This window comes from Labrus bergylta, chromosome 16 (genome assembly GCF_963930695.1).
Source record: "Labrus bergylta chromosome 16, fLabBer1.1, whole genome shotgun sequence".
Taxonomy (NCBI): Eukaryota; Metazoa; Chordata; class Actinopteri; order Labriformes; family Labridae; genus Labrus; species Labrus bergylta.
The window spans coordinates 8,727,020-8,746,933 of NC_089210.1; the positions used below are offsets into that span (position 1 = coordinate 8,727,020).

At 43.0% G+C, this 19,914-nt stretch overlaps 1 protein-coding gene across 2 annotated transcripts; it reads left to right on the plus strand.

Moving 5' to 3' along the window:
* The first annotated feature begins 914 nt into the window (after positions 1 to 914).
* setd1a (SET domain containing 1A, histone lysine methyltransferase) lies at positions 915 to 19,674 on the plus strand. Of its 2 annotated transcripts, none has more exons than XM_020645689.3 (21): positions 915 to 940; positions 2,108 to 2,252; positions 2,338 to 2,436; positions 2,537 to 2,807; positions 3,335 to 3,477; positions 3,720 to 3,973; positions 4,853 to 6,563; positions 7,740 to 8,717; positions 9,047 to 9,214; positions 9,617 to 9,701; positions 9,793 to 9,935; positions 10,183 to 10,216; positions 10,314 to 10,506; positions 10,668 to 10,711; positions 10,891 to 12,209; positions 12,815 to 13,163; positions 13,297 to 13,478; positions 16,306 to 16,416; positions 16,788 to 16,907; positions 17,174 to 17,311; positions 17,461 to 19,674. In XM_020645689.3, the coding sequence occupies exons 2-21, from the start codon at positions 2,115 to 2,117 to the stop codon at positions 17,632 to 17,634; spliced, it is 6,654 nt and encodes a 2,217-aa protein (XP_020501345.2). In that variant the 5' UTR covers positions 915 to 940; positions 2,108 to 2,114; the 3' UTR covers positions 17,635 to 19,674. The 2 variants fall into 2 exon arrangements, with proteins under 2 accessions (XP_020501345.2, XP_020501344.2); XM_020645688.3 differs by having other exon boundaries at positions 928 to 1,075.
* The last annotated feature ends 240 nt before the right edge of the window (positions 19,675 to 19,914 follow it).

Genomic DNA, 19,914 nt, shown 5'->3' on the forward strand with positions numbered 1-19,914 from the left:
ACACTCAAAGGTACAGCAGACACTAAAATCATTCTAAATTTGGCAGAAATAGATTTGATTTCATTCACTGTGCTTACTTTATATACACATATAAACATAGAATCTTAGTTATTCATATTTTGTGTGTAACGTTCTGTCTAATCTCCTATCATGTCCCTAAAGGGTTAAGACACAGACTTTATCTTACTTGTTAATAACTAACTAGATTAATTTAACTATGATAAAGGATGCTACAATTAAAAAAAAATATATACATGTCCATAAGATGAATAAACAAACTATCACCAAGGTTTAAAATAACGGTCTATGGTATAATAAAGTAGTTTAAAAAAAAAAAGTTACAACATTTAACTGCTGCTTATGTTTATTCCCCAGTAGGCCTAATTCTTCCAACACATATTCACTGTATAAGCAGTAAAACACTGACTTTTGATGATTGGATAAATAGATCTGAATACTTGGCTGATGATGCTTTAAATGTAAAATTTTTAAGGATTTATTTCCTTTAATGTCATGTAATTTACACAACATATTTCAATACTGTTCACTCTTTTCACATTGTATAGATAGTATCATGAATTTACATTTGCTGTGTTGTTACCACAGACTGTAAATATTATTACTGATCAGCCTTAAGGGGGCGCGATGATCACCGTCGTCGGCTTCGATTCGCATGAGCAGATTCAAACACGATTATTCAGCTGTACGATAACGACATTAATAAAAAAAAATGAGGGCAGTTATGCTGCTATAATACGTTTATTATTAATTGTGTAAATATAAAAGCATAAAGGTGTGATTTTGAGATAAGTGGCCTTTTTGTCCTATTAAAATTTTCACTTATCAGGAGGGGGGGGGGGGGGGTGTTTGGCGAAAGTGCCGGTGAGGAAGCGCAGGCTTGCATTCGCGTACACTGATGGAGAACAGGCGAGGCTTTCAGGTTGGTTTGTGTGCGATGGCGGCTCCCTCAATAATATCGGGATTTTAAAGCGGAAAAACAATGGCTTCACACCCCCGGAGAAGCGCGTTGTTGTCTTGACTAGCGACCGGAATGATAGCGGTGTCGGTTTGACTCGTAAGTTGTGCTCAAGCGACGGCTCGGAGGTGTCCTTTTCTCTCTGTTTTTCTTGTTCGTCTCTCCCCCCCCACCGCCCGCCTCCCGGGCCTGGCTGGAGCTGCCTACACGGTAGCGGCGGGTTGCTACTTTCGGATGAGCGGGGCAGTAGGTCTCGGGAAGAGGTGGGGTCTGAATTTAGACAAACCCGGGGCAAACCGGAGCCTCTAAAAAAAACATAACAACACTGATAAAATGTTATGTTTGCGTGCGGAGGGCTCGTACGATCAGAAATCTGCCTCCTGAGTTGGTGCTGCTGCTAGTTAGCTTTAACGTTAGCCAACGGCAGAATTAACTCACCATAGCTGAGGCGAGAAAGTATTTTATCGTGAATTAGCGTTTTAAGAAAAAGCCGCTTCCGATTGTATTGCTCATGCGGAATAGTTTGGGATCAATATTTTTTTTAAAGCTTTATTAATCTGCGTGTCGGAAGACGGTTTATGTGCATTTTTTTTTTCTGTTGGCGCTACTAGCTGAACTAACTGCTCAGTGACGTAACGCTGCTCATTGTTTTGACAGCGTGCATCGTCTTAGTTGTCGCTGTGAATCTCCTCATTGTTATCCTGTTTATTGTTTTTTTTTTCTTTCTTTCTTTTTCTGCTGTAAAAATAATTATAGGCAGATGTATTTTTTTTTTTTTTAAGAGAAGTTCATGTTTTTTGGATTTACAGATGTGACGCAGCTCACCGTCCTGTCATGTTACTTTTTTTATAATCTGTAAAGTAATATGTAGTCTTTTTACATTTCACTGCACATCTGTATGAGCATGTGATAAATAAAATGAATCTTGAATCTTATAATGAACCCACTGCCCGCCGTTTTTTATATATATATATATATGTATTGTGGCGGTTTTGTTAATTACTGCAGCATTTCAGATTATTGTAGTTCTATTTTGTAGTTCTATTTTGCAGCTCATCAATTAAAGCATCACTGCCCCCAAACAGTAGCTACTGCACTGACTTAAATCCTTTATTTTCCTTTGACACTTAGTTGTAGGATGGATCCAGAAGGAGGGGCAGATTCACAAAAAGCTGTCAGTTTGCAGTGGAAGAGCTACAAACTCGTCCAGGATCCAACCATTCGACGGGTCACTCAAAAAATCTACAGATATGATGGAGTCCATTTCAGTGTACCCGTGAGTTCATTTTTCTGCTTTTCCAGTTCATAATGTGTTTGGATTTATCGAACTTGAACTTGCACCTAAACATGTATTTGCTCAGGACTCCGGGTTTCCTCCTGTGGGTGAACTGCGGGACCCTAGACCCCGGAGACTGTGGTCCAGGTACACCGAAATGTCTTTGCCAGTGCCGAAGTTTAAGGTGAGAATAGGGGTTCAACATTAAATTCACACAAGGCAGCAGCTTTTATCCAATGGAAGGGCAAACTATCATCCTCTTATTTGGTCCTTTTCCTTCACAGCTTGATGAGTTCTATGTGGGTCCCATACCCCTCAAGGAGGTGACCTTCGCTAGGCTCAATGATAACATCAAGGAGCCCTTCTTGGCAGAAATGTGTGCTAAGTTTGGTGAGGTGGAGGAGATGGAGATCCTGTTTCACCCAAAGACCAGGAAGCACTTGGGCCTGGCCAGAGTGTTGTTCACCAGCACCAGAGGAGCTAAAGACACAGTGAAGCATCTGCACAATACTTCTGTCATGGGCAACATCATTCATGCTCAACTGGACATTAAAGGTAAGCTGAGTAAACACCCTATCTGAGGCTTTCTGAAATAAGAGTTGGTTATAATGTACAACTTATTATAGAGATGATTCAGACTAGGGATGAACATTATGGGAAAACTGACATTGAGAAAACTGGCGGCTTTGGCTTGCATCAAACAACACAAAAGTGGCAGCATGATGTGCATCAGGTCACTTGACTGGCATCGCCGAGAGAGTCTCTCTCTTCAAGGTGGCACTACACCTGAATAATTCAAGAGTTTAAATTTAAAAAGAAAAATGTAAGAATTTTTTAATCCGTAAAATGGTACAAGCGGTTTTGATTTATGTGCTACCTTACAATTTAATCAGAGAAACCTTCAGTTTGTAAAAATAGAGAACTGAAATCAAGTTTTTAGATATTCTGCTAAATCACAAACTAGTCAAATCGCTGAAAAGAAAAAGGGGTTAATGTTTGTCTTGTATACATCTCAATAGTTTATATCTGTTGCTGAGAAGTTGTATTTATTTATTTTTCTGTTGCTTTTGTTTTACTCTCAGGTCAGCAAAGGCAGAAGTATTATGACCTGATAGTAAATGGGTCCTACACCCCTCAGACGGTGCCCCTGGGAGGGAAGGCTTTGACAGACAGGGTCCAGCCTCCGACCCCGACACAGCCACAACCACAGCCACAGCCTGATACAGTATGTTACAGCATGATTGTTACTTAAGTTGATATATGATACTTTGATGTTTTCAAGAGCTTTTTAAGGTTATAAGAGTGTTTCTAGAAATGATGTTCTCATACTTTGTTATATTTGATTGACTTGCTAATAACATATATATGAATATATTATAGTGAAATCTATATCTCTATAGGGGATATCTTAGTCTGACAACAGATGTTTACTTTAGAAAATCTAACTCATACCTTTTTGCTGCACAGTCATCAGAAATCAGGCGAAGGCTCTCAAGTGAGCTTGCAGTTTTGGCAGCAGGGGTCCAGGCTCTTACATCAGGGAGTGTCACCCCCTGCTCTGCAGACACTGGTTTTGGTGAACAGCGTCTGGACACGCCCCCCTCTTCCATGTCTGGCCCCTTCACCCCAGGCTCTTCTGCTTCATCTCAGGGTGGCGGAACACCTCACAGCTCAAGATCTGGGACTCCTTTCTCACAAGATTTAAACTACACCGGGGGCAGGTCAGTTTTTGAAGCATGTGTTGACTTTACTGTTAACATAGTGGCACCTTTTAGAAAGACACTAATTCAGGTCCCTCAGTCAAAGCTGAGACACTTAACACTAATTCATCAGTAAAAAAAAGTCACACGAAAGTGTATCAGACATCAAAATCCATTCCTCTTATCATGCATGTTGTCTTTGCATTTTATCAAAATCACAATTATTACTGTTTTAATTTAGTTATTACTTTTCAGCTGTAGAAAAAACATCAATCATTTTTGAATGATGTTTGGCTGTTTTAGGCTTTAAACAGCAGTGTTGACTGAAGAAATCAATTGTAGAGTGGGAGTCTGTAGCTGTAATGTTGGAAATATAAGGGATGCACCAATGAATCAGCTGAACGTCGGTATCTGCTCTGTTGACAAATATTGGCCAATCAGCTACTAATGTGGCAGGTACCAATGTCCGTAGTGTGTGTCTGTGGTGTCTCATCAACTTTAATGCGGACAAGCTAATTTATCTCACTGCTGATTAATAGAAGATGTGTTTTTATTGGGCAGAAGAAGTCACCTGTTTCACAAACTCTGATTTGTTTTCATGGTCAAAAGTGAAAGAAAATGTTGGCAAGAAAATATTACATCTTCTCTGGGAAGGATCCATTTGTAAGACAGGGGAGGGTCTATTGCCAATTTAAATGCATCAAATCACGTAGTTCATATAAAAAACAGACACAAAGAATTGACTAAAATTAATTAATTATAACAAATGAAAAAAATCATAAGAATCAACAATCACCTAAGTTGTTATTTTAAACAGTATCTGTCTTTCTCCTGAATTTCACAATCCATGCATCCCCAATATCAATAATGCTAAGGTATCTTCTTTACCTTGTTTTGCAGGCATACTGGCTACAACACTGGCACTTTGGGCAGCGGATACCCTCCGCAGGACATGCTTCCTTCCTCCTCCTCGTCTTCTGCAGTTTCATCTACTGTGGGAGGATACAAAGTGTCTCGCTACTCTGAAGATGCACAGGAACCTGCAGTGTATAATCGAGGCCGCCCTATGTATCCGCCAACCCCAGCGTACCGTTCCAACGAGCCACCGTGCTACCCCACATACCCCGGTGTTGGAGGGCCTGGGCCACACGTCGGACACCACTCCTCAATGCCTCCACCACCCTTTGCCACCCAGTATGATCAGCCCCCGATGTCGGACAGGGACCGCGACAGAGACTCAGGGGGCCGTTATGTGGCCGGGGCGATTGGCTCCAGAAGGTCATCTTATCACCACCAGCAAGACACAAACTCTTCCTCAAAGTACCATTCCCATCACTCCCATCATCACTCAGATCGCAGGGACGAGAGGGGGTATCGGCGAGACAGCCAGGGCTCTCGATCGGGTGAGCACAGCCACCAGAGACACCGCAACCACCACCATTCACACAACCACCACGGCAGCAGCAGCAGCCGCAGGAGGAGCAGCCATGACCGGGACAGGGACCGAGACAGAGATCGAGACAGAGACCGGGACAGTGATTTGTCGAACAGCTCTGACCCCAGATACAACTCAAACTCTTACCGCTCTTCCTCGAACAGCATGTCTCCTCCCCCCTCATCATACTCTTTGTACCCCTCTTCCAAAGAGCCTGCCACAGCCCCTCCTCAGGGATTGGATATTCCCACTCGTCTAGGGGCCACAGGCCTCGCTGATAGAAGCGCTCAGCCTTCAGTAGGTGCTGAAAAAGACTTCAACACTGGACACCACAGTGCTCTGCCGCCACCACCCCCACCGCCACCTCCACCACTCCCGCCAGCCTCTGTCATTGCAGCAGCTGTAGCTGAGACACTTGGAACACTAGACTTCAACCAGGATAGTCCAGCCCACGAAGAGCAGTGGACAAAGCCCAAACGCCGTCCCAGCACACCGCCCGCACCGCCGAAGACGCCTCCACCTCCCCCTTCCTCCCCTCCCCTCCCATCCATTGCGTCTTCCTCTACCTCCCCTTCCTCTTCTTCCCTCCCCCAACAGCTTCCCTCCTCCTCGAGCTCTCCACCACCCCCTCAACGTGACTCTTCCTCGCCTGAGCCAGATTCCACCAACGAGAGTTTACCGTTTGTCTATCACAGCAGCAGCCTTGACTCCCGCATTGAAATGCTCCTCAAGGAACAAAAGGCAAAATTTTCTTTCCTTGCCTCTGATGAAGAAGACGAGGAAGATAGGAAAGAGGAGAAGCAGAGGGGGGTTCGTGGGGATGGAGGACAGCGAAAAGTTGGGGTCGGTGATGCAGGAGGGGAGCGCACAAGTGGCAATGAGGTGGGAGACAATGGGGAGAAGGACCACAGGAGGAAAGGGGAAAGAGACCGAGACAGCCATAAGGGAAGGAAACGTGGAAAGGGTGGAGAAGGTAGGAAGAGTCCCACTGTACATACAGCCACAACACCCTCCTCTTCAACCTTCTCTGCCCACATTCTGCCTCCAGAGGAGCCCCAGTCCCAGGTTGGCCTCACTGGGACTGGAGCTTTGCAAGAGGAATCTTCACAGGTTGGATTTGCTGATACACTGAGCAGGACAGGAGCACACACACCACCTTACAACGGACGGAGTCAGGTAACTAAAAAAAGCACACAATGAAACTTCTGGGTTCAGGTTAGGCAAAGTGTAATTCTTTTATTTGTGGGGATCCAGTCGTCTGTAAGTAGGGTTTTCTCATTTTTTTATTGCAACAATATCTAACTTTGTCAAGTTTAAATAGGCGTTTCAATGGTTGATATTACAAAAACTAACAACAGGGAGAATGGCGTCTCTCATGTCCGCAGCATGACCAAATTGCCTTTTTAATGCACAATGTCAACTTGGCAGCAGGCCGAGGTCACGTCGCGAGAAGTGTGTACGGCTTTACGGCACTAGATCGAACAGAAGCCTTCAGTTATAAAAAGAAGCCAGTTAGCCGTTCTACTGTTTGATACAATGGCTGTGGCTAAGAGGAAGCGGATGGTGACAAAATGAAGCTACGAAAGAAAAAGAGAGAGTGGCCCGAGCCAGAAGCAGAGAGTACATCCCTGCAGATATTATGAATAACAGATTGCAATGTAACGTTAGGCTGTATCGTTATGCAAGTCATCTTTCAGTCATGTTTAAGGTTTCATATAACTGAATACTTAAATCCGTCTTATGACAGAAGTTGTCTCTTTCCTTGTCGATTTTCAAGTTAGCTTAATAAGTTTGGAACCTTACCATCCAATCTCAACTAGCTTAATAAATTACCAATTTAGCCGCAGCACATAGATATCATGGCAACAGTTAAATACACATACACAAACTCCACATTCAAACGGTTTGCAAACAACAGGCTGAAGACACTTGCGGTCATATTTGCGTAAAATCCGGTTATATTACTGTACCTTGTCAGTTGACACCGTTGTTTGACTTCTCTCATTAAAGTATTTGCCGGCTGCAGACTCTACATCAGTGCAGTTTCTCTCAGGGACCTTAGGTGGGCACCAAAGCGCACCGAACCAAATTCTTACATATAAAAAATAAGTAGTGTAGCTGATGATCTCATTTGTCTTTTTAGTTCAAATAGAGGCGTTGGTATATATTTCAGTCTGTTTCATTACAAGTTTAAAATCTCTTCACAGGAGCTTTTACTACCAAGAAAAACACAAAAAGATTGTTGACAACCTGGGAAATAACTATTCAATGTGTTGTTTCTTTATTAAAGTGTGCTGAATTGTGCACACACAGGCAGATTCCTAACCTAGATGTTTTTTTTCTTTTTTTCAGTCCTCCCCTCGTTCCTCAGGTGAAGACATGGAGATCTCAGATGAGGAGGAGGAGACCCCCATAACAACGGTGGACACCCACCAGCCCACAGTCACCTCAGGTTCCTCGCCCACTTCATCCCAGGCTGCCATGCCATCCCAAACAACGGACCCCTCATCCTCACCCTCTGACTCAGCACAGCACTTTGGCACTTCCATGCACCCTACTATACCTTCCTATCCTCCACATTTGCCCCCTCCGCCTCCTCCTGGTTACTCCCTTCAGCCCCCACCTCCTCCAGGGATCCCTCCCCTTTCGCACATGGAACTGCACCCGGAGTACCCCCCTCCCATTCCCCACCACATGTACGACTACGCCACCTCCATGGAGATGATGAATCAGTACAGCGGCGGAGCTCCCATGTCCTTCCAAATGCAAACCCACATGCTAAGTCGGCTACACCAGCTGCGCATGTCGTCATCCAACGGCACCCCAGGTCCTGGTGAGGCAGCCACCGCAGACTACAACTCCTACCATCTCCACTCTATGCCCCCACCCCACACACACCATCCTTACATGGACCAAGAGGGTAGTGGGGCGGGCTCTCATTATGACCAGGACCACCGCTACATGCCACCCCACATGCCCTACCCCTACGTCGACCCACACAGCACTCAGATACCACCACCTCCACATCATGGAATACCTCCTCCCCATGCTGGGTGGCCGCAACATGTGATACCACCACAATACCCCTCTTACATGCCCCCACCTGGCTATGCAATGCTGCCTGGGGATGGAGGCGAGTATAGGGCTCCTGGGGAGGAGATGCCCATGCTGGTTGAAAATCCACATGAAGCCACAGTCCAGATGGTCCTGGCGACTCTGATCCAGGAAATGAAGAACATCATGCAGAGGGACCTGAACCGCAAGATGGTGGAGAATGTTGCCTTTGCAACTTTTGATGAGTGGTGGGAAAGGAAAGAGACCAAGGCCAAGGTAAGGATGACCAATCACACAATGGTGGCATTGTCATCATTTTAATTTTGCTGTTGATTTTTTGTTTTTGTTTTTATGGTGAGCTATTTTGCCTATTCTCTGTCTACTATTTCACTAAATAAAGATAGTCATAAAGGATCTCTCTGTCTTATAACCAGCAAGGGGATTTTTTTTGCTTTCTGTCATTACTTTTACCACTTGCAGCAGTTTGAATTGTTTTTCCTCCCTCTAGGTAGCAAAATGATGTTGCTGAATATACTGATCATATGCTGTGGCAAAAAAAGGCAAAGGTGAAGAACTCTAAATTGTATCTGTTTTTCTTCCTCAAGCCTTTCCAGACAATGGTTAGGGGGGTGTCTGCCTTACGAGAGGATGAGAAAAAAGAGGAGAAGGTCAACCGTCCTCGGGAGCCTCTCACGTCGTTGGTAGATTGGGCAAAGAGTGGTGGCGTGGAAGGATTTTCTCTCCGAGGAGCCCTACGACTGCCTTCCTTTAAGGTAAAGACATACTGTATCTTGGATTGTATCTTCATGTTTGTCAATCCAAACTTTGATTTGATCAACTAAAATAACAGCATTTACACACATGATTACAAACACACACACACAGGCAAGTGTAAATTGTATATTTACCAAGACATAGCTCTCCCGAAAACCATTTTTTCAATTTGAACCTTGTTTTTTATTTTCTGATTTAAAAACCTTCCCTGCAATGTCACCTAACAATACTGTTCCATGGTTAGAATTACAGATACTTTTTGTTCAGCTATACTGCCAGGACTCCAGCATAATTAACCAATAAACCATTACGGGCTAATTTTAGTGAAGGTCAAACATACAAAAAGAATGCTGTAGTGTTTGGTCTTGTGTCATTTTGTTGGTTCATGTTCAATCATGCAGGTGAAAAGGAAAGAACCTCAGGAGCTTCAGGAGGGAGACATGAAGAGGCCGCGTCCTTCAACCCCACCAGACGAGGATGACGAAGGTTTGCTGAGATGTTAAAAAGACTTTTTAAAGGAAGGGGTTAGATTAATAGGCCTGCTGTTATCAATCTTGAATGTTTGTCTTGTTTCCAGCCACTGAAGGGAGAATGCCAGAGGCAGACAGGCGTGGAGCTGAAAGGGACAACAAGAGGAGGAAGAAGAAGCCACGAAGTCGTAAACCTTGGGAGCTTGGCAGTGAGGGTGAAGAAACGTCTGATGGGTCCTCAACAGAGAAGGTATATTTTTTATGAACACACATCAATAATAAAAAATAAAATGCACTTTTAGACCACAGAGAAAAAGAAATGTGCTTGAGTGTTTTGTTTGAAACTCCTTTATTTTCAAGTGTATAAATTATATAGTAAGTTAATTATTATGTGTTATGTCACTGTGTGATAATTGACTCTTTTACAAACTGATTGCTAGATGGCAGCATTTCACAGCTGTCTAGTCATGTTTTAACTTCAACCTTGTTATGTGCAGGAGGATGAAGAAGAGAGTGAAAAGGAATCTGATGGTGAGTTAATACCTTTGACCTCATTTCTGTCTTTATTACTCTGACTTAAAGTTAAGGCAGTTATTATACCAACTATCTGTTTTTATTTCTTTTTAAGATGATGCCCTTAGTGCTGACAGTGATGACGAGAGCCTCTCCTCATCTTCTGAGGGCTCTTCGTCTTCTGCGTCCTCCTCGTCCTCATCGACTGAAGATGAGGATGAAGGGGAACGAGGGAGGGCAGAGATTGAAGAGCCGGACTCCATGGACGATTCAACCATGGACAGCATGACTGAGAAAGAGCACCACAGGTATGCACGTAACACAGGAAATCCTTGCTCAGTCCTTGTGATTTATTTTAACCACACTGAGGGAGATTTACCCTTTGGAGGGCTTATTGAGAATTGAAAGTTATTACCGTACATGTATTTTTCATCATTTCAATTTTTGTCTTGTGTTTTTTTTTTCTCAGGGAAAATAACACAGCTGCTGTTCCAAAGACTGATATCAAAGCAGGTCAGTCTAAAATCTACATCATTATAAAAAGAAGCCTTTTACTTGAAGAAATGCAAAATGTTGATCAACCACATACAAGGTTAACTAATAATATAAGAGTTTACAATGAGACTACACCTTGTGAACTTTGGCTTCAACTGCTCTTATCTTATGTATTTCTTTTTTAATCTTTTTTTCAGAACCAGATTTCTTGACAGGTGAAACCAAGGACAGCAAGGGAGATACAACAGTTCCTACCAAGCGCCCTTCATCGCCCCCATACCCACGTCCTTCCTCTCCGATTGTTCTGGTGCCACCTCTGAAGAAACGCAGGAAGACTGTCTCATTCTCCACTGGCGAGAGCGACGGCAAAACCCAGCTGCCGACTGCACCGCTATCTCCGGCTCCCTTGCAGGTGGCGGTTGAATCTCCCATTGTCTCTTCTAGCAGGCCGGCAGCAGACTCCCCCATCACTGCTGCCACAACCCCTTCAGCTCGTGCCACTCAGGGCATCCAACTTCTCCCCTTTGCCTCCAAACCCGGGGAAGGCAATGCGCTCATTGTGCCCCCACCTGGACGAATCCAAGATGCTGGCGAGTACAAAAGGGGACCACCTGTATCTCCTCAGACCACCCCTGTCAAATCCCCTGGAAAAAGAGGTGCAGGCAAAGAGTCCCCCAAATCCCCTGCGCCTACTGTTCTGGTGTGGCGCACTGTGCAGAACCTGCCTGTGGATCATGCTTCAATGTGCAGGCTGGCCTATGATGAGGCCCCCCTTCCAACTCCCGTCAACAAAAGGTCCAGAGGCAGGCCTCGGACGACCAGCATCTCTGCTTCTTCGCTCAAAGAGGAAGACGATGAGGATGATAATGAGCAGAGGTTGAGACTCAGAGAGCAGCTTGGGGCATCGAGCCTCCTACAGCTGGCCTCAGCTTCAACAACTGACCTGTCTGTGCTGGCTGACGTAGCCCTGAAAATGGACCCTGATGCTGGGGACTCCGAGGAGACAGAGACATCTGATGAGGCAGAGGAACAGAAGATGGAGGAGGACCTCTTCTCATCAGGGTCAGTGTCTCTGCTAATGAGCCAAGAGGGTGTAGTTGTCTTTATGGAGCACAACTACTGCAAACCCCCTCTTCTCACAGTACCAACTGTTACCAAAAGGACTTCCTCCAAACCAGACTCCTCCATCTTGCTCCCAGCAGACCTCAACTCTATTTCTGGGGTGCTTGAAGCGCCAGAGGAGGTCATTGGAGATGCACTACCACCCAGGGGAGATACAGGAGAATACTTGCCTGCAATCGGGGTGCTCTGTGAGTCTGAGGATGCAGGTCAGGCTGTAGCTCAGGCTGCAGCTCTTTCTCCCTCATCAAAGAAGATCGGGGTCGGCAAAGGTTTGGAACTTGAAAAGGACAAGAGCAAAAAAAGGAGAAGAAAAGACAAAGAGAACATTGAGGTTGATCACTCTAAAAAGCAGAAGGAGCTGCCAGGCAAGAAACAAAAGAAGCGGAAACGAGAGGTGCGTGTCAGTTCTGGTTTATACCTGTAAATCTTATACCTGTGGATGTGTCACAGGTAACAATGCGTACGACACAATAGAAATTGGATTCATCTATAGCTATACTGTTATTTTGTCGAATGTGTTCAGTGTAGGGTTGTCAATATACCATAATTTCAAACTTAGTTAAACTGTCGTATTTGTGCGATTTAGACACTGTTACATTTATACAGTTTCTTTTTTTCTCTCATGGCAACTTAGTAACATCAGTTCAGTGTGTTTTCACGTAATTCATGAAGTTATGTCGGCTTTCAATGTGTAAAAGTTGTCAGTAAACACATTCAACAGACTAGAAACTCTTAAGGCAGCAATGCAATATGTCAGGAATGCCTTCAGGGACTGCCTATAAATGTGTCAGATACCTTTACCTGAGGATGATAACATGTTGCTGGTTAAATTTCACTGTGATCTCTCAAATTACATTAATGGACAATATTGCAAAGACAAATATCACTCAAGTTATTGATAGGATGGTATGATGAAGGGAGGAAAAACAACTTTATTGCTTTTCCATAGTTGGTTCATTCACAGCTCATTGGTAGTAACAATCCTTTGCCTCTGTGTAGGACTCGGGGGATGATGTGGACGTGGAGGAGCTGGAGTCTGGGGAGCTGTCCAGCTCAGACACTGAGGACGAGATGGTTGAAGACGTGAGAAAGAGCGAGCGCCTCTTTCTGCAGGAGGCTGGGGTAACATCATCCCAGCGCTGGCCTAAGCCTATCCCAGCGCCCGAGGCATTAGCCATAAAGTATGAAAACCGCAGTGAGTTTGAGCAAATGACCATCCTCTACGACATCTGGAACTCTGGTCTGGATGGAGAAGACTTGACGTTGCTGAGGAGGACTTATGAGAAGCTGCTTCAGGACGACCACAGCTCTGACTGGCTCAATGATACTCACTGGGTCGGCCACACAAATATCCTTATCAATGATTGCCTCCTGTGTCTGTGTAGAATTCTACATCTTTATATTTTTTAAGTGAATAGATTTGTTATAGCTTCACGTCACTGCTCGGTTATCTGCTATTTGCCTTGACCTTTGAGCTGCACTAACCAATTTGCCGAACCCTCGGCGAAAGAAGAAGAATGCAGGTGGACAGCTTCGTGAGCATGTGACCGGTTGTGCCAGGAGTGAGGGCTACTACGCCATCAGCCGCAAAGAGAAGGATGTGTATCTGGACCTGGATCTTCCTGAGCAGGTCATCCGGGAGGTGGAGAATGTTGACGCCTTGGTAAGCATACAGTGTTTATCTCGTCAACGAAATAAATTACGAAAATATTAGTTGACGAAAGTCTTTATAAATTAGTCAACTATGACGATGACGAGACAAAACTCTGCTATTTGACAATTTGATAAATAATATTACTTCATCATCTAATTGACGAAAATGTGACGAAACAAAAACTACATTACAAGTGACGATTATCACGTACCCCCTCTGTGTGTGTGTGTGTGTGTGTGTGTGTGTGTGTGTGTGTGTGTGTGTGTGTGTGTGTGTGTGTGTGTGTGTGTGTGTGTGTGTGTGTGTGTGTGTGTGTGTGTGTGTGTGTGTGTGTGTGTGTGTGTGTGTGTGTGTGTGTGTGTGTGTGTGTGTGTGTGTGTGTGTGTGTGTGTGTGTGTGTGTGTGTGTGTGTGTGTGTGTGTGTGTGTGTGAGACAATGTGGTGTGTGTGTGTGAGACAATGTGCGAGACAATGTGCGAGACAATGTGCAGCCTGGAGCCTCTCATCTGGAGGTCTGTGAAGCCCCGCCTCCTGGAGCTTCTGATAATACAAATTAAAGCTCGCGTCTGATTTTGTGGACAAAAATATCTTCTATTTTAGTCAGTGACTAATTGACTAAATTAAATCAATAACAAATGACTAATATCTGACTAAATATAAAGGACATTTTCATCAGGAGACTATGACTAAATTAGAAAAGTTACTGACCTTCCCAATAGGTCGTCAGCACCCCGCATGAGAATATAGATTATTGCTCTTAAAAAGCTGTAGGACCCCTGTATGTTTGCGTGCAAAGCCCTGCTGAGACGGTTCATTGTAAAATGTTAAACAGTTGCTGTGTTACAAAAGTAGGTTAAAGTGAATAAAAACCCACATGTGCCTTGGGTAGATGATGTGGAAAGAGTTACTGTTCAGCTCTGTGTTGGCTCTGAAAACAAACTTCAGGGGGGTTCCCTGGTTGCTGAATGTTATTATTAAAAAGGGGTTACAATTATTCTTGATAATGCCTGCCAGGAATTGGCTTAGATTAGCTGACAGTTGGGGGTTTGGATCATATGAGAGGAAGGAAAAGAAGAAGGGTGGTGGATTTGTTGACCTGTGATGTGGCTTTTCCAAATAGCTGATGACTAAAGGCTTCGTAACGTTAAATATTTTAGATTTTGACTTTCTGTTCAGTTAGATGATTCGATAACTCGTGGCTGAACATCATCATTTTAGCTGTTCTTTGGGCATCACAATAATGTGTTTGTCCACTCTTGTATTAGGATGGTAACTGGCATTGTTGCGATAACAGGATTTTAAACTTGGATATGATATCAGTAGAAACCAAACACATATGTTACCTGTTTTGACACCATGGCAACATAAACAAAGAGGTCCTAGGCATCCCAAATTTGGAAAAAGATTGGGAAAAAGACAGCGCTGTGTTTCATTGGCTTGTGTTAGCTTTTGGTTAATAACCAACTATGACTGAAGATTTTTAGTTCTTAAGCTTTCATACCTTTCAATACTATGGATCATTGAAAAATTGGATATTGTCATTTTAAAACATTTGGTATTGAAGTGTTGAACATTTTGACTGCTGTATTCATGAATATTAAGAAAAGCCCATTTCTTCATATCACAAGGACACAAAAAGGATAAGTCATTACCCTTAGATATAGCTATCCATGACTCAGCACTAAATCAGATGAAACAGAAGACAACTTTGATGGATCAGCTCTATTGTGCACTGCAGACTGTACTCCCAAGATGTTTTAATGTCTACCTAGTGGTCTGTAAGTTTAGTGGCAATATTTCCAAAGCAGAGGCTCATGGTGTCTTCATGTGCTTCATAGAACCATGTGCTTCAAAAGGGCTATCCATTGTTTGGTTGGTGGTAAGCACTCTGTCTTTTTAATCAAACAGCTTTTCTGTTTGGATTTGGACCAACTTTGAATGCCACCTGCCTTCTCTGCACATATCCAACTTATTGATTCAACACTTGGTACACATAAAGTTGAATGACCTCTTAAAAAAACCGAATCGACACAAAAGGTTGTGTTTACCACTTGTTGACTAAATTTGGCCACTGCCAACTAAACAAATGGGCCGCTGATGGCCTTGCAGTTAGGTGTCGCCAACTGCATGGAGGTTAAAGTCCTCCAAGCGGGTGACTCGGGTTCAAGTCTGACCTTTGGCTCTTTTCCCCACTCTTTCCCACTTTTTTACTTTTTTATGTCCTATCGAAATAAAGGCAAAGGGATAATATACAGCTTTAAAAAATAAAAAAAAGGTGCTATTATTGTTTTATTATTAAAAACAAAGAGGTGATATAACAGCCTTTGACATTATAAAAAGATACAGGATATATCATAAGGAGAGGTTGTAGATTACAAAGTGATATGAACTCAGACAGTAATAGCAGAAAGAGTTCTTTTGGTTTGAAATAGTGGGCTGGAGCAGCTTTATCTAACATTATCAGTATCACATTATAAATCATGTTTGACATATTCAGGCTTTCGTTATGATCTGTTGGTTTAATATTTCTCCTATCAAAAGTCATATCCTGTCTTTAATTGACTAATCATTATTATGTTATGCAGTGATAAAAAGCCTTTGTGTGACATGTTTTAACATACTTTGTATGAAGTTACATCCACTTCTCTGTCAGCTATCTCCTCACAGTCTTATCTGCTTACTCAGTCATTTGGTTTCTAAATGACCCTTACACACGCTAACATGGTTGTTGCTCATCAAGTGCTTCTCTGGGTCAGTCTCCTTCATCTCATGGTCATATGATAACACACATATTATGCAACTTTGTAAAGCTCTTGTTGTCTTTTTTTCCTAACAGGCTGCAAACCGGGTGCTATCAGAGAGACGTTCAGAGCAGCGGCGCCTCCTCACTGTCATCGGCACCACGGCTGTCATGGACTCTGACCTGCTCAAACTCAACCAGCTCAAGGTACTAACTATACAACCGTGTAATTTCATTTACTCAATCAGTTACAGATAAATATTAAACAGCATCGTGGCGCAGTGGGTAGTGCGCTTGGAGTCCCATGTATGGACTCCAAGCTTGGAGAAAACTGCCTCCTTTGGAGCACTCTGATAACATGAAAGCTATCTCCCATGTGAGTCTTTCAGAAGAGTAGAAATAAAAAAACGATACATAAAGATTTCATGACAAGTTTGATATCACTGATGAACCATTGTTTTCACACCACCTACAAGCCCATTCATCTGAAACAATGCATTTGCATTCATGCACTGTGTGCCAGTACACTTTTGGCTTGGATGTGATTTTACAACACATGTTTTTCTGTTCCACTGCAGTTTCGCAAGAAGAGGCTTCGCTTTGGACGCAGCAGGATCCACGAGTGGGGTCTGTTTGCTATGGAGCCCATTGCTGCTGATGAAATGGTCATTGAGTATGTGGGTCAAAACATCAGACAGGTAATGCCTACAATCCCTTGTTATGTGTTGAACTAGTGATGCTTTTACAGCAAATATTCCAGACGTTCTATACAGTCAGTATAGTGACTTTATATCACAGTATGCATAACGGCTAATATACAAGTTTAATATAGTTCACACTACAAAACTATTCCAGACAGCGTGTTTATAACTCTAAATAAAAGACAATGTTTAAGATACATTTTAGAAATTGGTTGGTTTAGTGTCAACATATGATCAGTGAGACAATGTTTGGTTGTGTCCAGATGGTGGCAGACAATCGAGAGAAGCGGTACGCTCAGCAGGGCATCGGGAGCAGCTACTTGTTCAGAGTGGACCATGACACAATTATAGATGCCACCAAGTGTGGCAACCTGGCACGATTCATCAACCACTGCTGCACTGTAAGTCTCAACATCCTCCGTCAACACTCACAGACATCTGTCATGTTTTAGCATCACGGGCCAACAGGCTACAACACGTGGCTAATTTTTGATTGTAAATCATCTCTGGAGCTGTTTCTCATCTGTCTCTTGTTGCTCTGTCCCTCCAGCCAAACTGCTACGCCAAGGTTATCACCATAGAGTCCCAGAAAAAGATTGTGATTTACTCCAAGCAGGCCATCGCTGTCAATGAAGAGATCACCTACGATTACAAATTCCCCCTAGAGGACAACAAGATCCCTTGCCTGTGTGGAACAGAGAACTGCCGTGGGACATTGAACTAGCGGACAAGCTTCTCTCCCTCACTTGCCAGACCCCACTGGTTCACCCTACTCATAGTTTAGCACCCTCTGATACCCCCTTCCACTCCTCCAGGTGGCCTCACTGTTGTCCTCACAATAGCCAGGAAACCAAGACACACACACACACAGTTGCACTTTTCTTGCACACTTGTCATTCTCTTGGCAGTTTCACAAGGCAGTGTACGAGGGCTTTGTGTTACCTGGAAACGCAAAAGCTATGAGGAGGGCCTCTGTCCCACCATCTGCTTCTCTGTGGCAGTATTGTTGGACTTGACTGGACGTGCAGCCAGGCATGAAAGGTCTCTCTATGTCCATGCCAATATTCGTTTGAAGGAACACAATGAAGACCGAGAAGATAGACCACAAAATACCACACTGTTTTTCCTTTTTTCTTTTCTTTTTTCTTCTAGTCCGTAGGTCAGATCACGTTATCCACACAATTTCAATGCCCCCCCAATGTCCTCCCCGCCTCCCCTCTACCCACACAAATCCGCACACTGACGCACAGGAATATCAGACAAATTCAGGGTTTTTAAAATCGCTCGTTAAGGGCGCACTTTTAAGACAAAAAAAAAACTTCAATTTGGTCTTCAGTTATGCAAGATTTCCAAGTGTGAAGATTGTTTTTGAGCATTTTTTTGTTTTTAATTTCATTTCATAGTATTATACATTAATATTACTATTGCTGTTATTAATGGTATTTAGTTGCTTTAGCTGTAAGTATCTGACAGTGAAATGAACCTCACTGTACCCACCCACTGCCTTCAGTGGCTTGTGAATCACCAGCCCTATAAAACTTATTTTCCCTTCTTCACTGTGCGTTACTCTCCTGATTTGCCACAACCTTCTGTCTGAACGAGAGTAAAGCCTTCTGAACATTTCTTTTTTGTTCTACCAAATGTGAAAATATAAGTTAACTTGTTCCTAAAAGTGCATTTTGTTTTTACATGGCTGCAGATATTTGTCTGTGGGAGTATCACATCAGAGCATCACTCTGTTTCTTTTGTTTCTTTGTTTCCCCCCCCCACAGTTTTAAGCTTCACCATCGAAAGGTTTTGAACACAGAAGTGTTTGTAGGATCCGTCTGTCTGTTTTTCTGTGTTTAGTTGTTACTTCCCTGGTATTTACTTATTTGGTTTCACTCAGCAAATGTCAGATAAGTACTTCTATAGATGGTGAATTCCACGTTCTTCTTCCCTTAACTGTTTAATCAAATATGCAACCTGCAGGTCTGCTTCAACAGTGTGGGAAAGGTTTAACTCTGTCAGTCTGTGTGCTAAAAATGTTTTTAAAAGGCACATTATTTTATTAGATCAGGTCTCTTCAAATGTTTAGTTAAGTACATTTATTTTTTTTGCTGTTTTATTTGACTCCCATGATAAATTTGTGTTTATTTTATTTGTGGAGTCATTAACCCCATGCAAAGCATCCCTCCCGGAAAAACCTATCAGCTTCACTCAAACAAATGTCCTACTTCAGTTCTGTTTGCAGTTTAGATGGTTGGAAGATATTTGTAGACAAGTGTCAGCAGGATTTTTTTTTTAGAGGCTGCAGACAGAGGGGTGCAGACGTCCCTTGTGCTGTCTCTCTTGTTTTTCACATGGCCATGGCCGTCCACAGTTTGAACTGTCATCTCGACTAGCAGAAGACTCTTTTATTTTGTTCCCTCCCGAACAGGAAAAATGTGTAAAATATTTTTTGTTGCAATGAAAGCCTTTCAGTACAAACCAACCCTATTGACTACAGGATAAAAAGATGAAAGGAAGAAAAAAAAAATCAAAGTTCATGTAAATATTGTAGAGGTGTTTGTTTCTCGTAGAAACACACTGATTTCAAGCTGTAAATATGTCGTTCCTTTCCCTCTCTCCATGAGGAGGAAACATGTACATACCTTCCATTCTTTTATTTTTTATTGTTTTTCCTTTTAATTTGAGGATTATTTTAATATTATTTGCAATATTTCTCTTGTATTAATGCGTTGGACCCTTTATTAATGGTGCATTAAAATATTTTTTAAATAAATTAAGACTTTATTTTATTTGTCCAACTCCCGACAACAGCATCATTGTGTTGAAATGCTATACGATTGTAAAGGTCTGAGGAGAGGCTTGTGATTGGAGCAGGGGTGTGTGAGGCGAGAGCTGCTCAGAGTCGCTGGTTAGATAGCATCAACATTCTTCCAATTTTAAGTTTCATTTCAAGTAGTTATCAAAGTCCTAACCAGCCGACTCTATGTTGTAAGGTTCAGTACAGATTTAAAAC